This window comes from Zea mays, chromosome 1 (genome assembly GCF_902167145.1).
Source record: "Zea mays cultivar B73 chromosome 1, Zm-B73-REFERENCE-NAM-5.0, whole genome shotgun sequence".
In the NCBI taxonomy this organism is placed as follows: Eukaryota; Viridiplantae; Streptophyta; class Magnoliopsida; order Poales; family Poaceae; genus Zea; species Zea mays.
The window spans coordinates 50495309-50521339 of NC_050096.1; the positions used below are offsets into that span (position 1 = coordinate 50495309).

The 26031-nt window shown below is 45.1% G+C and overlaps 1 protein-coding gene and 1 non-coding gene across 5 annotated transcripts; one reads left to right on the forward strand and one right to left on the reverse strand.

Annotated features, from left to right (window-relative positions):
- Positions 1-568: 568 nt before the first annotated feature.
- On the forward strand, positions 569-25517 carry LOC100280294 (uncharacterized). 4 transcript variants are annotated; one of them, XR_004857282.1, is made up of 12 exons: positions 569-1117; positions 1817-1917; positions 2003-2059; positions 2136-2230; positions 3117-3216; positions 18275-18333; positions 18768-18895; positions 19193-19316; positions 19665-19752; positions 24403-24481; positions 24639-24997; positions 25121-25396. XR_004857282.1 is itself a non-coding variant. In XM_035966369.1 (12 exons), the coding sequence occupies exons 1-11, from the start codon at positions 754-756 to the stop codon at positions 24967-24969; spliced, it is 1248 nt and encodes a 415-aa protein (XP_035822262.1). In that variant the 5' UTR covers positions 569-753; the 3' UTR covers positions 24970-24997; positions 25121-25486. The 4 variants fall into 4 exon arrangements, 3 of the variants coding, with proteins under 3 accessions (XP_035822262.1, XP_035822264.1, NP_001146693.2); XM_035966369.1 differs by having other exon boundaries at positions 24917-24997; positions 25121-25486; NM_001153221.2 differs by having other exon boundaries at positions 638-1117; positions 24937-24997; positions 25121-25517.
- LOC111590713 (small nucleolar RNA Z247) lies at positions 16286-16424 on the reverse strand. The gene has a single exon (XR_004855754.1). It is a non-coding gene; the product is annotated as a small nucleolar RNA Z247 (small nucleolar RNA).
- Positions 25518-26031: the final 514 nt, after the last annotated feature.

The following is a 26031-nucleotide window of genomic DNA, read 5'->3' on the forward strand; positions in this document are numbered from 1 at the left end:
CTATAACTTATTAGGTATGTAACAGATTTATGAAGATATTGCACAAATTTATATTAGAATTCATGGATCAAAAGAATAACTAGTTTTGAAAGATAAATGTATTAAATGATGGATTTAATCTTATTATAGGATTATGTGTGAGGTATGGATTTATCTAACAGACCGAGATAAAATCTACGGCCTTAGGTCACACGAGGTCCACGTGTCCGCCGCATGAGGCTATCCGCACTCACACTACTCTAAATCCGTACTCTAAAAAGAATATTCTATCCTCGTCAGCAAAACTATCTACTCTATACCACAATCATCTGCGATCATATTTACTCTATATTTTAATTCTATACTAAATACCATATATTATATTATTTTTTCTACTTCACTTGCTTCGCTGTACGCACTTCACTTGCTCATCTGTGCATGCGTGGAGCACTCCGGCAGCGGTGACAGTGTGCAGTCCACGCCATATTTGAGGTAGGAGGCTGCCTCGGTGACAGTGCAGTCGGGTTTGTAGTCGTCCGCTGCAGCGTCGCGATGACTCTAAAGGCTTTACAGTCCGACGACTGCGGATAGCCTGACAACCGCGAGCCACTGCACCCATCCACTCGTACGCCGCGGTGCGCCGCAGCCCGCAGCCCGCAGCCCGCAGCCCGCAGCCCGCGACTCCAGGCATCCACAAAAAACCATCTCCCCCGCGGCCCCGGCACCGCACGCTCCCGACCCGGCGAGTCCCACTCCCACCTAAGCTGAGCGGCCATGGCGCGGCACCTCGCGCCTTCGTCTGGAAGCCTCCACCGTCTCCTCGCGTCCTGCCACTACCCGCCCACCTCCCAGGCGCCGCCTCCCCGTCCGCTCCTCCTCCCGAAGACCCGATCGGCGGCTATGCAGCTCCCGCGACGCGGGCGGCGCGACGTCGTCGCCGCTGCAGCTGCCTCCGCACCGTCCCCCTCTTCTCCGGGTACCGAGGTGGCAGTCTGGGGTAAGGTCTCCGCCGTGCTCTTCGATATGGATGGCGTTCTCTGCAACAGCGAGGAGCCCTCGCGACAGGCCGGCGTCGACGTCTTCGCTGAGATGGGAGTCGAGGTCGCCGTGGATGACTTTGTCCCCTTCATGGGCACTGGTAATTAACTATCTGAGGTCCTAGTTAGTGGTCAGCTGCCATTCGTGTTCTTGCATTGTTTGATCAAATTTTTAGAAGTTCAACTCCTCGAAAAGCCAGATATGCAGTTATAGGTTGGAGGTCAGAGGGAGTAATCCAGTATCCACGCCACTTGCGACAGTAGCATCCTATGCCACTTAACTTCTGTGCTATAGGCTGTTTGACTTGGTAATTGTATGTTCCTGCCCAGTACTATCGTGATCCAACGGTAACTACAGTGGTTGCTAGTTCGATATGCCCTTGCCAAATATTGAAATGCAGATTGGTGTATGAGAATGCTTGTTACGGCTCACCATGTTCCTGGGACCATGGCCACATGCTTGCATCACAACAATTGTGACATCATGTTGTATCCTATGAACTTCTGGCCTCCCAAGTTCATTAAGTTTTATAATTTGGATATTGCTGATGCCCATCATTGCCTCCGATCCGTTACAGTAGTGGTTGTTAGTTTGCTATGCAAGTGTTGAAAATAGTCATCAACTGCATTTGTTCTACATGCTATCAAGCATTTATCTGCCTATCTTTTCATATAGGATGACAGACCCCACCAGAAAATGATTCCCGTCATTTGCTCATTGTGTTATTACACGGTCCAAAAATACAAAAAAAGTCATGCTATCTTTCAGAAATTTATTGTAGTTTCCTCTCAATGTTTAGGTGAGGCCAATTTCCTTGGAGGTGTCGCAAGAGCTAAAGGAGTGAAAGATTTCAATCCTGAAAGTGCCAAGAAGAGATTTTTTGAGATATATCTTGACAAGGTTAGATTACTAAGGCAACAGCTTGTATCAGTTGTTGATTAGAATATGATGACATCATGGTCAAGAGCTCTGTTTCGATCTGTAGTACGCAAAGCCAAATTCTGGCATCGGATTCCCTGGGGCTCTGGAGCTCATCTTGGAGGTATGTGCACCGAAATTTGTTTAAATAGATTTGAACCTATTAACGTTAAAATGCACTATGTGCTTTGTCTACACAGTGCAAAAATTCTGGTCTTAAGGTTGCCGTTGCATCCAGTGCCGACAGGATTAAGGTGGATGCCAATCTGGCTGCTGCTGGTTTGTCCGTGTTTCTGTAAGTGTTTGATTCTAAATTGAATCCCAATTGCCCACTTTCCAAAATTAACCTTTTTTTATCCCTCCCACAATTTATATCTGATATCACTTCAATATGAAAACTTGAAAAGGCAACGCAATTAATAAGCATAATAGGGAAGATGATTGGAAAAGTGCCACAAAAGTGTAGGATGACTTACATTAGTTATAGAGTGGGGTGGCTACTATGACTTACTGATATCGCTAGATTGGTGGCTGGGTTAGGGAGTCGTAGAGGCAAAGATAGACTTGATTTGCTCTCCGAAGAGGTTCTGTGGTATTAGGTTTATTTCTGCTTAAAATCCAGATGAATCTGCCCTACTCTCTTTTATAGGGTTGGCCCTAACAACTTTGCTAAACAAATTGCTCTTCTTTCAAATAAACTAATGTAATTTAAGCAACTAACTCAAACAAACCTGAACAAACTCTCAACTATGATAATCTTAACCACTAGTGGACCTGTTGCTGCTTCTTGTGAAGTATGTAGGTCTTGACAATGAATGCGCCCACAACACTTACATTTTGGATCTGAAAGTATGCATTATAGATCTCTCCTATGCTTCTCTAATTCACTTGAGTCACATAGCCTAATTATATCTTCTCATATGGTTTAAACTGACCATAAGAACTAAGAAGTATCTATGTTAGTTTCTTTTGTCAGACAAACCCAAAACCCTCGTAAAGTTAGCAATGAACTAAAACTTTTATTGCTATTATGACATGTGTATGCTTCTAGTAGATTTAAGTTGAACTAGGACAGAGTTTCAAAATATCACCCCTAAGATTATATGTAAAATTACGTTTGCACTCATTTTAATTTTCCGACCACTTATCATTTGGTCCAATGAACCCCTTTTGGATTTCAGATTTGATGCTATTGTTTCTGCTGATGCGTTTGAAAAATTGAAGCCCGCTCCGGATATATTCCTGGCAGCATCAAAGAGCTTAGGTGTCGACACAAATGAGGTAATTTATCTTGCAAACCAGAATGGATAGTCAAGGGTGACTTGACTTCTTTATGAAAACAAGCCTGGACATGTAGAATGTAGCAGCGCAAAGGACTGCATGTGTTCTGTTGTTATGAGCAAATGGCTTTGGTTAATCTTTAACTATGTTGGTTTGATTCTTAAGGCTACAAACATGTGGGTTTCTAAGGTATGATGACATACACAAAATTATTGTGTGGGGGTATGTGTTAGATTAGATACACCTTAGATAAGCTAACAACAGGAGATGGCCTAATTTAGGACTAACCTTTTCTCCTACCCAATTTAGCCAAGTGGCAGTTGTTTATAGCTTCCACATGATTTATACTCACTAGTCACTAGGAGCAAATGCAGTTTGCTACTATGAAAAGGGTCCTTATGAATTAGATAGAGTTCTTGTGTATGAAAAAAATCCATCTAGTTAAGAGCAAATGCAGTTTGTTGGCGATGGAGGTATACCTTGGTTGGCTTATATAAGCTACCTTTGGATGTTGGTGCATCTCCTAGAGTTTCCAAAATTTAGTTACCCAAATCCATGAGTTTTCCAAGTCGCCAAAAATAATTGGGAGTAGCAAACAAGGGTTTCTCCAGCAGTTTTAAAAAGTAACTCCTAAAATATGAAAAAATTGTATATAGGATGTAGCTGCATTGCAGCAATAATCCATATAGTTCATTAGGGTGGAGTATCAATTAAATTTATAGAAACACTTGATGATATGATTTCATATATATCAAACTGATTGATTTCTAGGTAAGCCAACCAAATAATAATTTAGTCGGTATGTATCACTGACATGTGTATCCTTCAGCAAAAAAGCCTTTTAGTCCCAAACAAGTTGGGGCAGGCTAGAGTCGAGACCCAGCAGAAACCGCGAGTCAGGGTTCATGCACATAAATAACATTTTTTCGCGCACTTCTACTCGAGGCTAAATATTTGGGTATATTCCATCCTTTGAAGTCTCCTTTTACCGCCTCTTCCTGCGTTAACTTCGGTCTTCCCCTACCTCTCTTTCCATTGATATTGCGTCTTAGGATCCCATTATGTACTGGTACCTCTAGAGGTTTCCGTTGGATATGTTCAAACCATCTCAACTGGTGTTGGACAAGCTTTTCTTCAATTGGTTCTATCCCTAGCTTATCACATATAGTCATTTCGGACTCGATCCCTTCTTGTATGGCCATAAATCCAATGCAACATACACATTTCTGCAACACTTATCTGCTACATAGTAGGTCTAATCATTGTCCTATAAACCCTGCTTTGATTTTATGGCTAACATTTTCATCAATATCCTAGTCTCTTTGTAGCATTGATCCTAAATATCGTAAGGTATTCTTTCTGGGCACTACTTGACCTTCTAAACTAACATATTTCTCATGTGTAGTAGTGTCAATGTCACATCTCATATATTCGGTTTTAGTTTTACTGAGTCTAAAACCTTTGGACTGAGTCCTTCGCCACAACTCCAATTTCCTATTTACTTCTACCCTGCTTCCATCAACTAGCACTACATCGTCCGCAAAAAGGATACACAAATAGATAATCTCTTGTATGTCCCTTGTGATCTTATCCATCACCAAGGTAAAAAGAGAAGGGCTCAAAGCTGACCCTTGATGTAGTGCTATTCTAATCTGTAGTGCTATTCTAATCGGGAAGTTATCCGTATCTCCATCACTTGTTCGAACACTAGTCACAACTTTGCTGTATATGTCTTTAATGAGTCCAACATACTTCGCTGGAACTTTATGTTTGTCCAAAACCTACCGCATAACATTCTTGGGTATTTTGTCATAAGGCTTCTACAAGTCAATGAAAATCATGTGTAGGTTCTTCTGCTCCCTATACTGTTTCATCACTTATTTTATTAAGGAAATGGCTTCTATGGTTGACCTTCTGTGCATAAAAATAAATTGATTCATAGAGATTCTCATTATTCTTCTTAGACAATGCTCGATAACTCTCTCCCATAACTTTATATTGTGGCTTATCAACTTAATTCCTAGTAATTAATACAACTTTGAATGGTTCTATGTGTTAGAGTGGACGCACTAACCAATTCAAGTATTCAACCCAAAAGCTTAAGTTGATGGGTGTAGAGAGATAGGAGATTGGAGAAGACACCACACTCTGCAGTGAGGTGGTGACGTTCATATATATAGCCAATGTGGCTGAGTGTACATGGCAGGTGCCAATCACAATACATGGCAGGTGCCAATCACAATACATGGCAGGTGCCAATCACAGTACATGGCAGGTGCCAATCATAGTACATGACAGGTGCCAATCATAGTACATGGCAGGTGCTAATCGCACTGATTGTGGACTTGCCTAATATGAACTTGCCTAATACACACTTGCTATATATATATCTATCAGCCTCCCGCAGTCGAAGCGTCAGGAATCCGGATGCAAAGACTGGATTGGAAATCCTCAAATAGCTGAACTGGCAGGCCTTTAGTCATGATATCAGCGAATTGATACTTGGACGACACATGGAGAACTTGGACCTCACCGAGAGCCACCTTCTCACGGACGAAGTGGATGTCAATCTCGATGTGCTTGGTACGGCGATGATGGACCGGGTTGGCTGTCATGTAGACGGCGCTGATGTTGTCACAGTAAACGACTGTGGCGACCTTCAAGGGAAGATGAAGTTCTTGAAGGAGTTGTCGAAGCCAACACCATTCTGCGACCATGTTGGGGCGAAGACGAAGACGCCACCCTTCGCTCGATGCCTTCGCCAATCTCGCCGAACCAACAGAGGCAAAACGACTGATAGTCTCCACCCTTCGTCCAACACGCTGCAGGACGAAGGCCCACGACGAGGTCGCACCATCCCGCGCCCTCGTCCAACACGAAGGCCCACGCGGAATTCGACCCATTGTAACAGGCCCCGCGTGGCTGCTGCACATTACGGGCCTAATTTGTAAAGGCTTCTCTGTAATTACAGTCTGTAACCCTGCTTTGTAAGAATATTCCGGGGATAACCTAGGCGCTTGAGGGCACATGCGTCCTTAATCCAAGACGCTGGGCACTCCGACACCTATAAATACCCCCGCACTGTGCCCTTGAGAGGCTAGACTAACAGAGCAATTGCCTTCCTGAGCAAAAACCTTGTTTGCATTATTGTCATTCCCCCGTTGGATCATCCTGCTCGGGAGAGCAAGTTCCAACATTTGGCGCCCACCGTAGTACCTAATTTCCTCCTCTTAGCGGTCGGGGCAGCATCCTGCGAAGGCCCTTCCTCGGTCCCGCCCATCGGTTTCTTCCCGCGGCGGTCGGCGGCGTCTTCCCCGGGATAACCACCGTACGACAACCGGTTCAATTCGAAGACCCGATTCAACCTGTCATTAGACCCACGGATATCCCAGCTCCGCAGACCCTCTGTCTTCGGCACGTAACGCCCCACAATTCGCACCGCCCCATGCTCCGCTTCGCGCACGACCGCGGCAGGATCCCGGCCTCGCACATCCAAAGCAAAAGGCGGACTTCGCACTTTCCGCCCACCCAGGGAGGGCATCTCGCGAGGGCATACTTCGCCCAACGCCCATCCATGCGCCAAGGGCCACACCCCATATCCGATGAACTCCTCAACTAGATCGCGCCCACTACTCGTGCGAGCAGCGATCCGAAGGGCCCCTTCATTCTCATCATCCTCCGCTACTTCAAATGGCGGGTACGCCACATAATGATGAGAGCACATAATGGTCGCGGGGAGCCTTGGGTGGTCTTCGACTTCGGCCTCTGAAACATAGAACCAGTAATCCCACCAGTTGCCCCACTTATTACGGGCACAGGGGACCAACTCCACGACTTCCATCGAAGTCTTCCTGGACTTCGGCGTGAAAGTGCACGATCCAAATTGTGCAATCTTATGTCCAATTTTTCTCTTCTGCCAGTGCAGACAGTATTGCTTGGCGAAGACTTCCACCGAAGGCTGACCGTCGTACGAAGTCGTTGCCCAGACGTACTTCGCCAGAGCCACCACGACGTTAGGTGTCAGTTGGTGAACCTGGACTTCGAATTTCTGCAGAACCTCCGACACAAAATGATGAGCAGGCAGACGAAGGCCAGCGGTGAAAAATGCGTCAAAAACAACCAATTCACCCTCGGGCTCGGGAACCTCCTCTGCCCCCGGGACACGCCCAACCCCGCCGCCAAAATATCCCAACTGTTGCATATCTTGCACGCGGACCGACGACATCCGCGAAACACCGAATTCCACCGTATCACCCGGTCGTAACTCTGCCGCCGCCACAGTGCCCGAGGTATCTTCGGACGACGCCTCGGCCGTCGGCGTGGTCGCAGCAGATGAGGAGGAAGACGACATAGCTACGTACCGTCGACGGCGGCGAGCGGTCTGCTTCACGCGGGCCAGATCTCCGACGAACAGGAGCAAGGAGGGCAGGCGAGCAAGCGAGCAGTTTGAAAAGGAGGCTAGGGTTTTCGCGGCGCGCGGAAAGGTAAAACTAAACCTGCGCCGCCCCCACCCCCTTTTATACACAGGACGCGACGCTTCGGGAAACCCGCAATCCAACAGTGCGACGTCAATCAACGATCATATCAAAAACCCCCGCGGAACCACTTCGAGCGAGGGCAGCGTCTCCACCATCTAGCGACGTCTTCGGCACCAGATGACTTGGTCGAACTGGTCCCTCGGAGGGCAAATGTTGGGGCGAAGGCGAAGACGCCACCCTTCGCTCGATGCCTTCGCTAATCTCGCCGAACCAACGGAGGCAAAATGACTGACAGTCTCCACCCTTCGTCCAACACGCTGCAGGACGAAGGCCCACGACGAGGTCGCACCATCCCGCGCCCTCGTCCAACACGAAGGCCCACGCGGAATTCGGCCCATTGTAACAGGCCCCGCGTGGCTGCTGCGCATTACAGGCCTAATTTGTAAAGGCTTCTCTGTAATTACAATCTGTAACCCTGCTTTGTAAGAATATTCCGGGGATAACCTAGGCGCTCGAGGGCACATGCGTCCTTAATCCAAGACGCTGGGCACTCCGACACCTATAAATACCCCCGCACTGTGCCCTTGAGAGGCTAGACTAACAGAGCAATTGCCTTCCTAAGCAAAAACCTTGTTTGCATTATTGTCATTCCCCCGTTGGATCATCCTGCTCGGGAGAGCAAGTTCCAACAGACCACATGAGCAACAACCCTATACTCGGCCTCCGCACTAGACCGTGACACGGTGGTTTGCCGTTTGGAGGACCAGGAAATCAAATTGTCGCCGAGGAAGACACAGAAGCCTGATGTGGAGCGATGGGAGTCTGGGCACCCAACCCAGTCAGCATCGGAGTATGCAATCAGCTTGTCGACGGGTCCAGTGCCTATGTGGAGACCGACCGATAGAGTGTCATTCACGTACCGAAGGATGCGCTTGATCAGCGCGAGGTGAGGCTCGCGCGGGTCATGCATGAACAGACACACTTGCTGCACAACATATGCCAGGTCGGGGCGGGTGAGCGTCAAGTACTGAAGAGAGCCTGATAATTCGTCTAGTGGTGAGGTCAAGACAACGGTAACCCTTATGGGAAGGGGGGTATTCGAGAAATACACAAGCTGTGGAACGTGGTGCCAGCTTGTGTTTGGAGGTGGCTGTGAGGTTGGGATAGCAAAGGCAACCGAAAACACGAAGAATGGTGTAGTCAGGGAGTTGCTCAAAGGGAACTTTATGGCCAATGGCTGAGCAGGGACGTCTGTTTAGGAGATAGGTGGCTGTAGCTAGCGCCTCTGCCCAGTATTGGGGCGGCATGTGAGCATGGATGAGCAGTGTGTTGGCAGATATCGTTCAGAGAACGAATGATGCGTTCAGCTTTGCCATTTTGAGAGGAGGTGGATGAAAACGGTCGGAAACGGTATTTATTCGGTAATCAGTTTTTTCTTTGATTGCGAATAAATAGGATATAGAATATACAATACAAATTTGTATTCTTGTTTTTAACATTCAGCTTGTTAAGATTCATAAAAGATAAACCTCAAATTCATCATACATTTTCTCAAATAATAGATATAAACTTCGGTATGGATTCGGAAACAAATTCGGTAATTTTTTCAACTTTTTGTGTTGTAGGGAGCAAATAATACATAAAAACAACTTATATAATATTTTATTTATATTTGTACTAATGTGCTTGATAACATAAGAAAAGATCAACATCAAATTTTATACATATCTATTTTAAAATATTAAATTTGTTCTAACAGTTCGGATTACCACTTTCATCCCTAGGAGGTGTAAGGGCAGGAGAGTCGTGAGTGAATGCCGCTGGAGGCAAAGAATGTGGTGAGGGCATTATTAACAAACTCAGTGCCATTATCAGCCTGTATAGTCTTGATAGGGAGGCTGAACTGTGTGTGGACATAAGCGCAAAAATTAATGATGTGAGTGGCTACCTCGGACTTGCAGACTAGAGGGAAAGTCCAGCAAAAGTGAGTGAAGTCATCGAGGATGACTAGGTAGTACTGCGCACCAGAGACACTGGCAACGGGAGAGGTCCAAACATCACAGTGAATAAGCTCAAATGGTAGAGATGAAACTGAACTGGAATTTCCGAAGGGCAGCCGCACGTGCTTGCCAAGTTGACATGAATGACATAGAGTATGAGCGGACTTATTACATGAGATGGAATTATTTTGTCTAAGCAAATTTAGGGCAGCAGCTCCTGGATGACCAAGACGATGGTGCTAGAGGTTGGTGGAGGTGGCGAGGTTGGCTTGGGGCGTGGCAGGGACGGTGTAGAGGCCGTCGGAGCTATTAGAGCGGAGAATCACGCGTCTGGTCTGCAGATCCTTGACAGAAAAACCAAACGCGTCAAATTCGATAGTGCAATTGTTGCCACGAGTAAATTGGCGAAATGAAAGTAAGTTGCGCACTAGAGATGGGACAACTAGAACATTGCAAAGCGAAAAGGATGAAGTGCTACCAGGCAATGTGGAGGTGCCGGAGCAAGACACAGGAAGGTGATGACCGTTGCCAACAGTGATGGATGGGACAGAGGAGGGTTGATGGGAGAGAAGTATACCATCCGTGTTGTGCATGTGGGAGGTGGCACCAGAGTCCATGACCCAGCCGGAGTTCTGGAGCGCCATCTGGTTCAGGGCGGCGATGAGGCTGGCCTGATCCCACACCGGGTAAGGAGGTGGCGGTGCGGCGAAGTGGGCCTGTGGGTTGGCACCCATGAGGCCCTGGTTGCGCCCACCTTGGCCGCCCTGCTGCCAGCTGCCGGACTTGGAGCCTTGCTGCTAGCCACCACCTGAAGGAGCACCGCCCTGGGAAGCCCATGGGTTGTAGCAGAACCATGGCCCCGTGGGGCGGTTGCCCCCGGTTTGGGCATTGCTGCCTTGCTGCCAGCCGCTGTTGGCGTTGCCCTGGCCGCGCCAGCCGCCTTGCTTCTTGCTGCCTTTGCCTTTCCTGTTGCCCCCGCCCCTGGAGCCCTTGGGAGGAACACCGATGGGAGCATCGTAGGAGGAGCGGCATCCCGTGGAGGTGCAGGTGGAGCCAGAGGCAGCCACCATGGCGGAGGCTGCGGTGATCTTCTCGTCATTGGCGAGACGCAACTCTTTAAGGGAGAGCATCTCACGGGCCCTGGAGAAGGATGGCAGGACAACAGAATTTGCGATGTCGTCGGCAGTGCCGCTGAAGCGTGGGTTGAGGCCGCAGAGGAGGCTGAGGACGAGTCGGGCGTCTTCGATGGTTTCGCCGACGTCCCGTAGGGCAGCAGCCTTGATCTTGAGTCGCTGGCAGTACTCATCGATCGTCGAGTCGCCCTGCTTCAAGGAGTGAAACTCCTCAAGCAGGAAGACAACGCGGGGTGCACGAGTGGAGCGGGGTTCACAATACATGGCAGGTGCTAATCACACTGATTGTAGACTTGCCTAATATGAACTTGCCTAATATACACTTGCTATATATATCTATCAATGGGAGAAGGTAGTCAATCCACTTATACACTTTAACACCCCCACTCATGTGCAACCAGAGAGAAAGGCGCAAACGCAGCCATAGAGAAAGGCACAAACGTGGAAATAAATGGGTGGAGGCACAAATAAAGACTGCCAGGATTCGAACTCGAGACTGAGAATAGCAACCAGGATTGGTTAAGCGTTTCTACCTGCAGAGCAGGCCGCATTGATCTATTTATATAGGCAGAGAACTGTCGAGGATAACATCCTAGGGGGGTAACTCTGCCTAACAGAATCTGCTATATTTTAGGCTAATCGATAGTAGAGTTATCCCCTGAATATCTACGTAGTTATCTTATCAGATAAGCTACATTTACACAGCAGAGGCCTACGACCAGATTACAAGCTTTTCAATCTAACATTCCCCCTCAATCATAACTTGCATAAGTTGAGATTGTCTCTAAAGGATGCCAATTTCTTCATAGTCAAGGCCTTAGTAAAACCATCTGCAATCTGATCTTCAATGGAGATGAGTCTCACTTCTAAGAGCTTTCTAGCTACTCTTTCTCTGACAAAATGAAAATCAATTTCGATATGCTTTACCCGGCCATGGAACATTGGATTTGCTGTGAGATAAGTAGCCCCTATATTATCACACCAGATTCTTGCAGCAGTTGTACAGGGAACCTTTAGCTCATACAGAAGAGATTGTATCCACATTAATTCTCCAGTAGCATTGGCAAGAGCCTTGTATTCAGCTTCGGTACTTGACCTTGACACCGTTGGCTGCTTTCTAGCACTCCAGGACACAAGATTATTTTTTTCGAAAACGCAGGAGAGCTGCGTATCATTATATTTTATATTAAGAAGAAAAGGTGAGGCAAAAAGAAACCTCGTACAACTCCACACAAACCCACATACACTAGGTTAGAGGAAGAAGGAAAAAAATTAACAACAAAAGACATCTAGACCCGTGACCATGGGGACTCAAAATAAAGATTACCGACTGGATTACTGGAGCATAAGGATGCTAGATAAATCACTGGCTCCAGCCCTACACCTGAGATGAGACTCATCCTTGACCCAATTGATGACCATGCTGGAACTAGGTTGCACACCATTAAAAACACAACGGTTGCGGTGATTCCAGATGGCCCAAGCACCAAGAATGATCAAAGAATTCAAGCCCTTATGCAGCTCCTTGTTTGCTGGATCAGCAGGAGCTGCGACAACTCCTTCCCACCAATCCTTGAAGGAAGAGCTCGCAAGGTTAGGAGCAAGGTGTTGCAACTCAACATATTTCATAATCTGAAACCAGACTTCCCGTGAAAAAACGCAGGAGACCAGCAAGTGGTTTAGCATCTCTTCCTCTTGATCACATAGGGTACAAAATTGAGGGTGAGGCAGTCCTTTCTTTGCTAGGCGGTCTGCTGTCCAGCAGCGATCGTGACCCACAAGCCACATGAAGAACTTGCATTTACTAGGAGCCTAAGATTTTCAAATCCTTTCCCAAGGTTTAAAAGTTGTTGCTCTGAGAAAGAAACCGACATATGCCGATTTGGCAGAGTAGAAACCTGAGCTTGAAAGCCGCCAGATATGCTTATCCTCTTGATCCGGGTCTAAGGCCCAGTCTGCAGTGAGGTCCCAAACCTTGAGGAAGTCAGACAAAACATTAACAGGATAGCTCCTCTAATGTCATGTACCCAGTTCCTTGAATTGAGGGCATCATGGACATTCCTCATTTTAGCTCTAGAAGAGACCAGCTTGACCAAATGAGGGGCCAGCTGACTTAGACTCTGGCCATCGATCCATTTACCTGTCCAAAACAAGGTGTTTTTACCGTTGCCCACCACCGAAGAGACCGCTGCCGAGAAGAAGGCCTTAACCGTAGGATGATCATTTATTTTAAAGGATGCCCAAGGCTTGCCAGTATCAGTTTTTTTCAGCCAGAGCCAACGTAATCTAAGAGCCCAACTCATCAAATACAGGTTTAAGATACCCAATCCTCCAAATTCTTTTGGTCTAGTAACCTTGTTCCAAGCTACCAAGCAATGTCCTCCTATAGCTTCTTTCCTCCCTCTCCACAGGAAATTTCTTCTGATTTTGTCAATTGCTTTGAAAACCCAAGAAGGAAGGTCCATGGCCATCATTAAGTAAATAGTCATTGAAGACAAGACAGTCTGGACAATAATCAATCTTCCAGCTCTAGTCAACAGATCGGCTTTCCAGCAGGGAAGGCGATGCGCAATTTTATCAATGAATGGTTGTAGGTGCTGTTTGCCAAGCTTCTTTAAGGATAGAGGCACTCCCAAATATTTGCAGGGGACATTGTCAACAGCGCATGGGAGCAGATTACGAATGGTATCAAGGTGTTCAACAGCACAGTGGATGGGGAAAACGCTGCTCTTTGCCATATTTGTTTTGAGCCCAGATGCCTCACCAAAAATCCGGAGAATGTTTGCCAAGATAAACTGCAAAACCCCCTGAAGATCGCTTGTCATCTGGGTCACCAGCCCAATTTGCGTCAGCAAAAGCACTAACAAGTAAAGACGACGACCTTGCAATCTTTAAGCCATGACCAAGAGTGTATTTCACATATCTCAATATTCTTTTCACTGCTGTCCAATGCTGCGAGGTTGGAGCATGAAGGAACTGGCACACTTTATTGACTGCAAAGCTCAAATCTGGTCGAGTTAGGGTTAGGTACTGTAAACCGCCAACAATGCTTCTATATCTTATTGCATCCTCTGGCCCAAGTTCACCTTCACCAATTCTCAATTTTTTCAGAAGTAGAGAGAGGTGTAGTCACCGGTTTACAGGCTGTCATACCAGTTCTTTTCAAAATATTTGAAGCATACTTGGTTTGAGCAAGATGAATACCATCTTTTACCTTCTGAACTTCAATACCAAGAAAATAATGTATCTGGCCAAGATCTTTCAAGGCAAAATCAGATCTCAGATCATTGAGCATTGCATCTATAGCTTCTTGAGAGGAACTAGCAACAATGATGTCATCTACATAAACAAGCATAAAAATAGTATCAGATTTGGAAGCCTGAAAACCCAGTTTCACCAACTTTTCACTGAGTCTTGAATACCAAGCCCTTGGTGCTTGTTTGAGTCCATAAATGGCTTTATCGAGTTTACAAACATGATTTGGTCTCAACTTATCTTCAAATCCCGACGGTTGTTTCATGTAAACATCCTCCTCTAGAATGCCATGAAGGAACACATTCTGTACATCTAGCTGCCTCAATGACCAACCTCTGGATACTGCTAAGGATAAGATGACTCTGATAGTTGCTGCCTTGCAATGATTTCAAGTCGCCTAGTCGCCTGGTCGAACCCTGGGACCGACCAGGCGACTAGTCGCGATTAGGCGACGACTAGGGCGACTAGTCGGTCCTAGTCGGTCCCTGGTCGTCCTAGACTAGTAGTTATACTTATATAGGTATATATATAAATATACTTGTATACATTATATAAATTAGAACAAACAACTAGGATAAACAAAGTAACATATTGCTTCATTGTGATTTGTGACTTACCTGAACCTGACATGTGACATCCCATAATGGAGTACAGAGAAGGGGGAGAAGTGGGGGGGGGGGGGGGGAGCAGGAAGGACCTTCAGATGACGTGCTCATCTCGTCACTGGTTCGCAGCCACCGCCGGTTGGAGACTGCAGAAGTGCAGCAGGCGAGCAGGACTGTAGAAGAAGGGGCAGGAGACGCATGGTGTTGTAGCCACCGGCAATCAGGAGTCTAGGACTGCAGGGGCGGTGCCAAGAGAGGAGAGGAGAGGAGACGTGCAGGTTGGAGACTGTTGGCGGCTAGGTTAGAATAGGAGAGGAGAGGGTACTCTAAATTAGACTGTAGATGGGCTAAAAAAAGGCCCAATAACTAAACCCTAGCCAGGACGACTAGGACACATTACTCGGACGACTAGTCGCCCAAGTCGACGATTAGTCGGACGACCAGGACGACTAGGTCTTCTAGTCGAGTCGTCCAGCAAATCGTGTCCTAATTACCGACCAGCCCGACTAATCGCGATTAATCGTGATTAGTCGGACGACTTGAAATCATTGCTGCCTTGACAACCGGACTAAAAGTATCTTCATAATCTATGCCATAGCGCTGTTTAAATCCTTTGGCTACCAATCTAGCCTTGTACCTATCAAGGGTGCCATCTGCATTTGTTTTAATTTTGTATACCCATTTACAATCTATAACATTTTTCACTCCCTTTTGTGGAACTAGATGCCAATTGTTGTTCTTAACTAGAGCATCAAATTCAGCATTCATAATAGGTCTCCAATATTTATCAGCTAGAGCTTCAGACAAACCTTCTGGTTCTCCAGTATTAGTAAGACAGCAATATCGGATTCGAGGCACAGTTCCGTCTTGAAGCCTTGTACGAGGACACTGATCTGTGTAGAGAACAGGAGACAACATTGATTCTGAACTTCCAGACATACCAGGTGCTAGGTTCTCATCTTCTGCAGGTTCCAGACCTGCTGCAGTAGTATCAGATGCTGCTTCTGGAGGTTCATCAGCTGCAGGTTCAGATGCTGCATCAGATTGTGCAGTAATATGCTCCCGCCTTTTATGCCAACGCTGATAGACAATGCTTGGTGTTGGCTTCTGTTCATACACCTTGTCATGTTATGCAGCAGCAGGTCATGGGGCTGAGGCAGACTGCCAGGTTTTCCAGTTCTGAGGTGATGTGATCTGTTGCAGCAGTATCAGTGTACCAGTTTGTATCAACGCCATAACCATTGGTAGTAGCAGCAGCAGCAGCACCATGGCTGTGGGTAGCAGCTGCAGCAGCACCATGGCTGTGGGTAGCAGCTGCAGCAGACTTGCTGTTGGACTAGTAGTTCTCATCAAATCTCCACCAGCAATCAAGAGCAGTATGTCCAGTCTTCTCACAAACCTGACATATGATGTCAGACTTTCTGGCATCTGATGACACCATTCTCTGGGCACTACGACCAGGACCTCCTCTGCCACGGCCAGGACCATTACGACCACGACCACGAGGTTCATATCTAGGTCCAGATCTACCACGGCCAAGACGAGCAGCATTGACTGAGGCTTGTATTCCTCCGTGAAGCAGTTCCATCCCATCCTGTTCTCAAAGCTGAGAAGCTGAGAATGGACATCCCCGACTGAGACAGGTTCCACACGAGCAACAATGGCTGAGACAACTGGATTGAATTCTGAATCTAATCCCGCTAGAATATACGAGACTAGTTCTTCATCATCAATAACCTGCTTGGCAGATCTCATCTCATCTGCAAGAGATTTCATCTTGGTGATATACTCAGAAACAGTCATGTTACCTTTCCGAGTAGTAGCTAGAGCAATTCGCGTGTTGACAGTTCGTGCGCGAGACTGTGACACGTAGGTTTGCTCTAGGAGAGACCACACATCCTTGGGTGTGGTACAGGAGGCAACCTGACACATGACTTCTGGAGTCATGGTCGTCATGAGGAAGCCTAGGACCTGCTGCTCAAGCGCGGTCCACCGGATAAATTCCAGATTGATCTCTTCCGTGGTCTTGTCATCAGACTTGTTGGGAATCTTCTCCTCAGGCGCGGCAAGGGAACCATCAAAGTATCCCTGCAGTTGAGCGCCTCTGATGATGGGCAGAACCTGCGTTCTCCATAGCGCATAGTTCGTCTTGCTGAGTTTTGCGGCAACGATTTGCCCTAGAAGGGGTGTTGGCACAACGGTTTGGGAGCTGGACGCCATTGTCGGAATTGGTGATAGATGGCGGCTAGGGTTAGGGTAGAGGAGATGCTCCGATTACCATGTGAGAATAGCAACCAGGATTGGTTAAGCCTTTCTACCTGCAGAGCAGGCCGCATTGATCTATTTATATAGGCAGAGAACTGCCGAGGATAACATCCTAGGGGGGTAACTCTGCCTAACATAATCTGCTCTATTTTAGGCTAATCTATAACAGAGTTATCCCCTGAATATCTACGTAGCTTATCTTATCAGATTAGCTACGTTTACACAGCAGAGGCCTACGACCAGATTACAAGCTTTTCAATCTAACAGAGACCTTTGGCTTTGATACCATGTTAGAGTGAGTGCACTAACCAGTTCAACTCAAAAGCTTAAGTTGATGGGAGAAGGTAGTCAATCCACATACATTTCAACACTATGAAGAATTACAAGCAGCTATTTGTTGCTCCCATGCTGCCGGTGACATTGGGCGCCGTGCCTAGCCTTCTACTCCACATGCAACAGCAGCTCCTAATAATCCGTGGATGACATCATGGTTGGATTGGATCTGTGGCCCAGCTAGACAATGATGTCCTGGAAAACAGCCTAGATGTAGTCTGGCAACTCGCCGGAGGTGAGGGCGTGCCACATGCCTGTGTAGAGTTTGAGCGTCTTGTCCTGGCTTGCCACCTACCGGTACAACAGTTTGCTCACCAACGACTCGATCACCTTTGTCTGCTCATCGTCTACAATTAAGAACGGCAACAGGCCCTCAGCGTGGGGCCATGCTACAACAACTACATCGAGACTGGGAGCTTTGCCACCCTGCCGCGTGGCGGCAATAGGCCCCGCGAGACGTTGGTGGTGCTGCTCGTTGCCCCGCTGGATCAGGTGCTCGCCCGGGAAAAGGCACGCGAGGAATACGTGAACGTGTGACTGCACGGATTTTTCCGCACTAGGGCTCATTTTCCCAAGTGCCAAAAGATTGGGAATTGTGGCTGGGAGTTGTTGGAGATGTTTTTTTTTCAATATTGTCGCAAATTCTGGATTGGAAGTGTTTTGGAACTCTTGGAGATGCTCTTATGAGTGACCTTTTTGGGGTGGGAGTGTTTAGTTGTTACGGGTATGGACTATGGAGTGTAGGCTCAAGTTGAGATTTCATAGTTGAATGTTATTCTACTATTTGGCTGCCTCTTTAGTGCATAAATTTATGACCGAGACATGTTTTATTTTGTTGTTTGGTTGCCACGACAAAAACAAAATCTTTAAGCATTGATACTAATCCCTCAGTAGTATGTTTTTTTATTAAGTTATTTGGTTAGTTCATTCCTTCCATCATATTTATTTGTTTGGAGTGTTATATCTGATGAACTTTTGGTTTTTGCCAGTGCATTGTGATAGAAGACGCGCTTGCTGGTGTTCAAGCTGCTAATGCTGCAGAAATGAGGTCCGTAGTGGATGTTTTTCCTTATGTCCAAAATATGATTTCCTTATTTTAGTCATAACACTTAAGCTCAACTAGTTTGAGTTCACCCTAAATAAATGTTTTACCATGAAAATCCTTATTGAATGCTGTGGATCAGTATAAATGTGACTGACTGTGATGCAAGTCCTTAAGTTATTATGATTTTGTCTTGACAGATTTTATGGTGGGATTCTCTTGTTTCACATCTAAGTTTGTATTTTGATGAATTGATGTGCCAGTTATTTACATCAAGTCACATCCATATCCTTATTAAGTTCGGTGCAGTTAATGCCTGTTAATCTGTGAAGTTCAAAAAATTTATGCAATACATATATATACTTATAGTCCAGTTATTCAGAACTATGAAAAAATATTCATCATATTTTAAAAGGTTCTTCTGGTCACTCATCTTGCAGATGTATCGCTGTGACAACTACTCTAGAGGAAATAGCGTTACGACAAGGCAGTCCCTCGTTCATACGAAAGAATATTGGAGACATTTCAATTAACGACATTTTGTATGGTGGTTCTAATGCTCGCCACAGTATGTAATACAAACAAAGATTATTTTGATCTAGTAACATATCTCTTGTATGAAATAATGGACTAGAAACTATTGAACCCATTACATTAGTTCTGATTTATCAGCCTGAATATGACTCCTTTGCTGTTTTATTTTTCTGCATTAACGTTGAAAGTTGTGACTGACTGTTGCCAAACTGATCTTGGCAAGAAACTATATCATCTGTGAAATTGTTGTTTTGTTGAAATCGGAGCTAGATACATTCTTCAATTTGTTGTACTGGAGTACTTGGTGCTGATTAGAAGATAATTAATGCAGATGAAGGGGCAGGAAGTACTGAGAATAGTAGTTCGGTAGGGAATGCTTTGTCTGAGAGTCTAAACGGAGCAACTGCTGCTGGACATTCTGACACAAAAGGTTTTCCAATCTCAAAAAATAAAGGGTAAGGTCAATTTCTTCCATGAGGAAAGGCTTAATATCAACCGTAATTTGAGTTTAATAAGGTCAATTTCTTCCATGAGGAAAGGCTTAAATATCAACCGTAATTTGAGTTTAATGTTTTCTTTGTGCACTTAAGATCTCATCTTCTTTGAATTTTTTTTCTGGCAACATGCACTTCACACTGAAAACTTTCTGGATAGATAATACCACCCGAGTTCTCTTTCCTGTGCATAGGTCGTTTCCCATATCCTAAGAGATACAGTAGTGTTATTCTGATGTGTAAGTTACTATCTAGTCATGACTGTTTGCATAACATAATTTATTGATATGTTGAAAAGAAATCCTGCAGGCTGTTGGGTTCTCGACGCGAAATATTGAGATATGGAAGTCTGGGAATAGCCTTGTCCTGCCTTTTTGTTGCAGTCAGAAATTGGAAGGTACGACTTTACACAACTAACTTGTTGCACAGCTCTTGCTTCAGCTGATACATTAATATGTATATTGATGGTGTTTATTTAGCTTTTTAGACATTGCATTATAATATTTGTAGAAGAATTATTTGGTTGCTTGCAAGTTCCATCTGGGAAAACACAGGAAACTGAATAATAAAATGAGCATTGGGCATTTGTTCCAGTTTGGTGGTGTATCTCTCGAGAATATAGTATGGCTATTGTCCTCATTCATTGTCTGGTTGCACCACTAGTTTTTTTAGTATTTTTTTATGAAGACAACCTTGCAATTCATAGTGGACTAAACTGATTAATACAGATACCCGCATAACAACATAAAACTTTTATTGTGCACTAACGTAGTAACGTTACTTATAATGCACTTGAGAAGGGTTCTGCAGTTATTGCAAGTGTACTTTTTTTTGTCCTTGTTTTTGTTTCATTCAAGTCCTTGCTTTGAGTTCAAGTGGATTCAGCATTTGAACTTTGTGGTACAGTTACTTGTTTCACTCCTTCCATTTAAAACAGTTGTCCTATGAGGACATTGATAGTTATTGCAGTTTTTCCTGCTATTAATGTGAAACATGCTGAGTGACTGAAATGCACCATTTAATAGATGTCTCTTTTTTTGTCATCCTGGCTGTTTATGTGTATATGGTAGTTGGGTAACTAGTTGAAAGTGGAGAAACTAACTACAGTCTGGGTCTACCTTGATTTTACATTAGAAAATAATCCAAACAGTAGCTTCTTGAGGAACAAGGTGAGGGTCTATGCTAACATTTGTATCCTTGGTGTTGCATGCTACTGTGTTAGCTAGACCTTAACCTTATTTATGTGTGATTAATACAGTTGGGAGAAATGGAAACCCTAACCCTAACTAGGGTTGGGATGCCGTATTAATAGATACTCCCTTCGTTCCAAAATAGTATTCGTTTTAGCTCTTGGTTTTTATGTCTATATTCAAATAGATGATGGTGAATCTAGACTTATATATAAAACACATACATCAAGTGTTGTATGAATGCATTAATTCATTAAAACGAATTTAAATTTGGAACTGAGGGAGTAAAAACGTATATAGGCTGGGCCTAAGCCCATTAAAGTTAAGACGCACATGTTTAACACCCCCTATAGTCGCAACTCTAGGCATTACAGATGTTGAGACTGGTCCGAAACTTCGATAACACCATGGAGGGGAGCCCCTTGGTGAAGATGTCGGCGAACTGCAAAGTGGTCGATAGGCGGAGGACGCGAACATCACCGACGTCGGCATGCTCGCGGACAAAGTGGAGGTCGATCTCCACGTGCTTCATGCGCTGGTGTTGCACAGGGTTGGTGGAGAGGTAGACCGCACAGATGTTGTTGCAGTAGACGAGTATGGAGCGCGAGGGGGATGTAAAGCTCCCGGAGCAGCTGTCGGAGCCAGGACGCCTCAGCCACATCGTTGGCCACAACGCGATATTTGGCCTCAGTGCTGGAGCGGGAGACAATAGGCTCCTGCTTCGAAGACAAGGAGACGAGATTGGTGCCTAGGAACACGACATAGCCAGAGGTGGACCGAAATGTGTCGGGGCAGCCGACCCAATCAGCGTCGGTGTAGACGACCAACTCAGAGGTCAGAGAGGGCCAAAGAAGGCCATAGTAGAGGGTGCCGTGGAGGTCGGTGTAGATGACCAACTTAGAGGTCAGAGAGGGCCAAAGAAGGCCATAGTCGAGGGTGCCGTGGAGGTAGCGCAGAATTCGCTTGGCAGTGGTGAGGTAAGCTCTCGCGAGGTGTGCATATGAAGGCACACCGCACACCTTTTTTTCTCGAAAGCGCAGGAGAACTGCGCATCATTATATTAAGTAGAAGGAAAAGAGGGTCCAAAATAGACCCCAGTACAAAAACTCCCCTAAGGAGGTTTAAAACAAAGGAAAAGAAAACAATCCATAATAAACAAATACAACCCTACAACAGGCAGCTAGGTGCCCCTGATGGTTGCGGCAAGAAAGGAGAGACCCTTAACTCCTGCCATTTCCCACAACTGTTGTTCCTCCCTTGCCTGACAAAGAGCTGCGGAAACACTAGGGGAAATTCCATCAAAGACAATTCGAGTCAACACCCATGTGAAGAAGTGAGATATGGTGGGGAAGGTGTCAGACTTACGGCGGAGGGGAAAAGTTCAGAGGTAGTGAGATAAGTCATCCATGACTAGATAGTATTGGTTACCGGAAAGGCTCGGTATCGAGGGATGTCCAATGGTCACAATGGACGAGATCAATGGGGCATGTGGTGCGGGACATGGAAAAGGTGAAGGGTAAGCTAGTGTGGTGACGAAGCTGACAAGCATGGCAAATCGAGCCAGCGTTAACGCCAGCATGGGGGCTACGCTCGACACTACGGGCGCGAGGGTGGGCGGCGCGGGCTCTGCTCGACTGGGTGGTGCGAGTGTGGTCGATGACGCAACGGTGAAGGAAAGGGCGCCCCCTGCGGGTGGCGCTAGGATGGAGGAATGGGACGTCGGCGCCGTGGTCTGGGAGGAGCAGTACGCCGGCGCTCGGCTTGACGGTACGAAATCCGCGAGCAGAGGAGGGAGGTCCGCAGGGAGGTCGTCGACGGCAGAGATCAGAGAGAAGGCCGGTAGCGGGTGGCAAGTCACCATGGCGGACCACCGACGAGGAAAGGGGGCGTCTGCGCTGACCATGGAGAGAGATGCTCGACGCCGGCTGTCAGGGGAGAGAGGAAAGGAGAGGGAAGAGCTGGCTCTGATACCATGTTGGGAAATGGAAAGCCTAACTAGTAACTAGGGTTGGGGTGCTGTATTAATAGATAGAAACGTATATGGGCTGGGCCTAAGGCCATTACTGTTAAGACACACACGTCTAACAAAGTAACAAATCTATACTATACTTAAAGCACTAGTTTCAACGGTCGTCACACGTCATCTTTTTACAAATAACCCCTCACAACTATTTCAAATTAATCCGTTGCACGCCTATAGATGGCCAAACGGCGGCCCAGCATGAGCCAGATGCCCGCGGGCCACAACTCTGGCCCAGGCACTGTGCCGAGCCAGCTCGTTAGCCCATCGGCCCATTTGATTAAATCAGCTTAAAATGTTAGCTATTTCAAATTACCCAGGCACGTTATGCCGGCCTGTTGACTGTGCCGAGCCAGCTCGTTATCCCGTCGGCTCATTTGATTAAATCAGCGTAAAATGTTAAAAAATGGTGCAGGAGGTAGGATTCGAACCCATGCCCCGATGGAAGAAGGGCGGGAGCCACTGGATAAAGTTGTCTAACCAGTAGAACATAATGCTTAGATGTTTTTAATATTGAATATAAATTATATATATGTATATACATTTTTTTTGTAAAAACTATATAATCGTGTCGGGCCGGACCAGCACTACAGGCTGAAGCTACAGCCCAAACACAACACGACGTTCTTGGCTCTTGCAAACATTAGGTCGTTTATGAGACCACATTAGCGCAATGGACTCCATGGTGTTTGAGGTTGCTGAATTGGATGGAGCAACAATAATTTGTCACACTAACAGTAAAATGAAAGGTTATTTGTTGTTTTTAAACGTTAGTAATTGCTACGAAGTAGCATAATTTATATGGAGCACATCCAGTTTTTATTGGTGCCTGACTTTAGCCACCACTCCATATTTTGATCTATCTTTTTTATAAGTTTGAGTTCATGTGACTTATTTTAGAAACTTGAGCTCACAAACTTTCTCTTATTTGGTCTCTGTATGGTGGAATTATGTCATTTTATAATCTCTGTTCGTTCAGTTAGTCGTTGTGAACTCTTTTCTAATCGCTCACTTCATTGGTCGTGTTGTACGAAAACATATTGGATGAAGTAAATAATAACATCAGTTAGCCAAATCAAAAAAATATTATACGGAGAGCGAAGACAATCAATAAAAAATCTTGAATTTTTTTGATAGATAATTTACATGGGTATCGTTGTAGGCCGTCGCAACGCACGGGCAACCGACTAGTACCACCTTAACCTACAGTTTTTGTCTATATGGGGTCCCCCTTTGTCATTTTCGTCAGCTTAGATGACTTTCCACACCTTGATATTGCTATCCATGGTGTCATTGTAGCTATCAACAGGACTATGAAGTTTCTTGCGGAATTTAAAAAAGAATTTTATCATTTCATAAGCTGTGACATCTTAAATACTGTTCTCTCCATTCCAAATTGTAAGTCGTTTTGGCTTTTCTAGGTATATAGCTTTTGCTATGTATCTTGATACACAACATATCTAGATACATAGTAAAACTTATGAATCTAGAAAGGTTAAAATGACTTACAATCTGGAATGTAGTATTAAAACTGATGAATGACCTCCATCTTCTAGGAAAAAAAAACTTTACAGGTGTATGGATTTCAATGACTAACACCATTACAATGGTGCAATGTGAAGCGAGGGTTCATTTCTTAAATTTTTTTGTGCTAAATTAATGCTACCTTATATTTTTTATGGGCTAACGCCACCTTTTGTTATTCATATGAATCTTTACATGTTTGTTTTCTACAATTTATATGAAGGCTATGAATTTTCATATCGGTGTCCATATCATCACTCTTGCCGCACATCTAATTGAGATCAATTGCCATGAATTATTTTGATGCATCCAGGCAATGCAGTTCGCATCTCCCAAAGGCCTACTGAATTTTCTCATGGGTGGAAATAGTTCAGTTTTTGCCAGAAATGAAGGTAAGAAATCCAGATGCAGGAGGATTTTTACAGGTTTCATTGTTGCAATCCAATCGAGTGTCAGTTAATTCTAAAGGATCCGTTCAGATGGAATTTTGATGTTATTTCTAACAATAAAATCACGATCCTAAAACAATGTCGCTCTTCAATATATCAGGTACACAGTGCACCTAGGCATCACCATCCTGTCTTGCACCTCTTGCACCAATGGTACCTGGCCACCCACTTCGGGCTGCCACTTTTTAAACACAGCACAATGCTGTTGGGTAATTGGAAATTCCATCAGGCATAATGCATGTTGATGGTGCCATTGTTGGCTTTAGGCTGGGCCTGCAAAGTAACCGTAGTGACAAATTCTTTTTAGCATGCCTAGAGAGATTGAAACCTAGCTAGGAAACATTTGGATCTGAAGCTATTTTGAAGATTGGTCTCCAGTTGTTATGTGTGTCTTGCAGGAGAATCTCTGTCATCAAGAGTTCAACAAATAAAGAAGTATCTAGCTGAGTTTGAATCTGGGTGGGTAGCTAACTAACTGCATATTTATCTATTTTATAGGCATGTGAAGCTTGGATTTGCTTTCTTGTACCAAGGTTGTTCATTTGCACTTAGATACAAATGTTCTTTTGAATTTTATTGTAGGGGTTCTGCCACATATGTTCCTGAGTTTCCAAGAAAGCTTGACTGGTTGAATACAGCCCCACTTCAGTTTGGAAGAGTAATTTAGAACTCATCTTAGGTTATTATCGTAGCTGCAACTTTGCTACAGTATTAATTGCATGCCCTTTGTTCTGGATTTAAACTAGAAGATCTTGCATGCATCTCTATCACCCTATTCTATGGGGCAGCCAGATTGTAATTAACATGATCCAAAAGTTTCAGTCTTCTAGCATCTGCAAAGAAATTTCAGTTACTGTTGGTGCTTTTGTGGTCCGGAAGCTCCATTCTTGATGTTAAACTTCTGATGCATATACATTTTTCATGAATATATACATGTAAATCTACTGATGATCCCTTCTAAAACATCATATTCCCTACTGTTCCTGCATGCAAATCTACTATCATCCCTACTATTCCCTGCATGTATAACTCTATTTGCTTTATCTTAGTTATTACTCCCTCCACTCTAAACTATAAATCATTTCAACTTTCTTGGAGAGTCATGAAAGAGGATTTGGGAAGAATATTATATATTTATGAGAGACAATACTGTTACATATATATAGGGGAGGAAGGTGAAAGGCTAAAGGAAACCTACTACACCAAAGGAAACATCCTAAAACAGGAAATGATCCTTTTTTTTTTCTCGAATGCACAGGAGAGCTGCACATCATTATATAAGGAGAAGAAAAGGTCCAAAATAGACCTGGACAATGACCACCAAATAAAGGTGGTTACAAAGTTTGCTAAGGGGCCGTTACACAGATATATAAAAGACGACCGGGCCTGAACTCCGCCTGAGTTAAGGCCACAAACCTTTCAGCCCTGCAGCCTCAGCTAGACACCACATCTTGGCATCGTCCCTAATGTCTTGAGTAATCCTAGAGATGTCC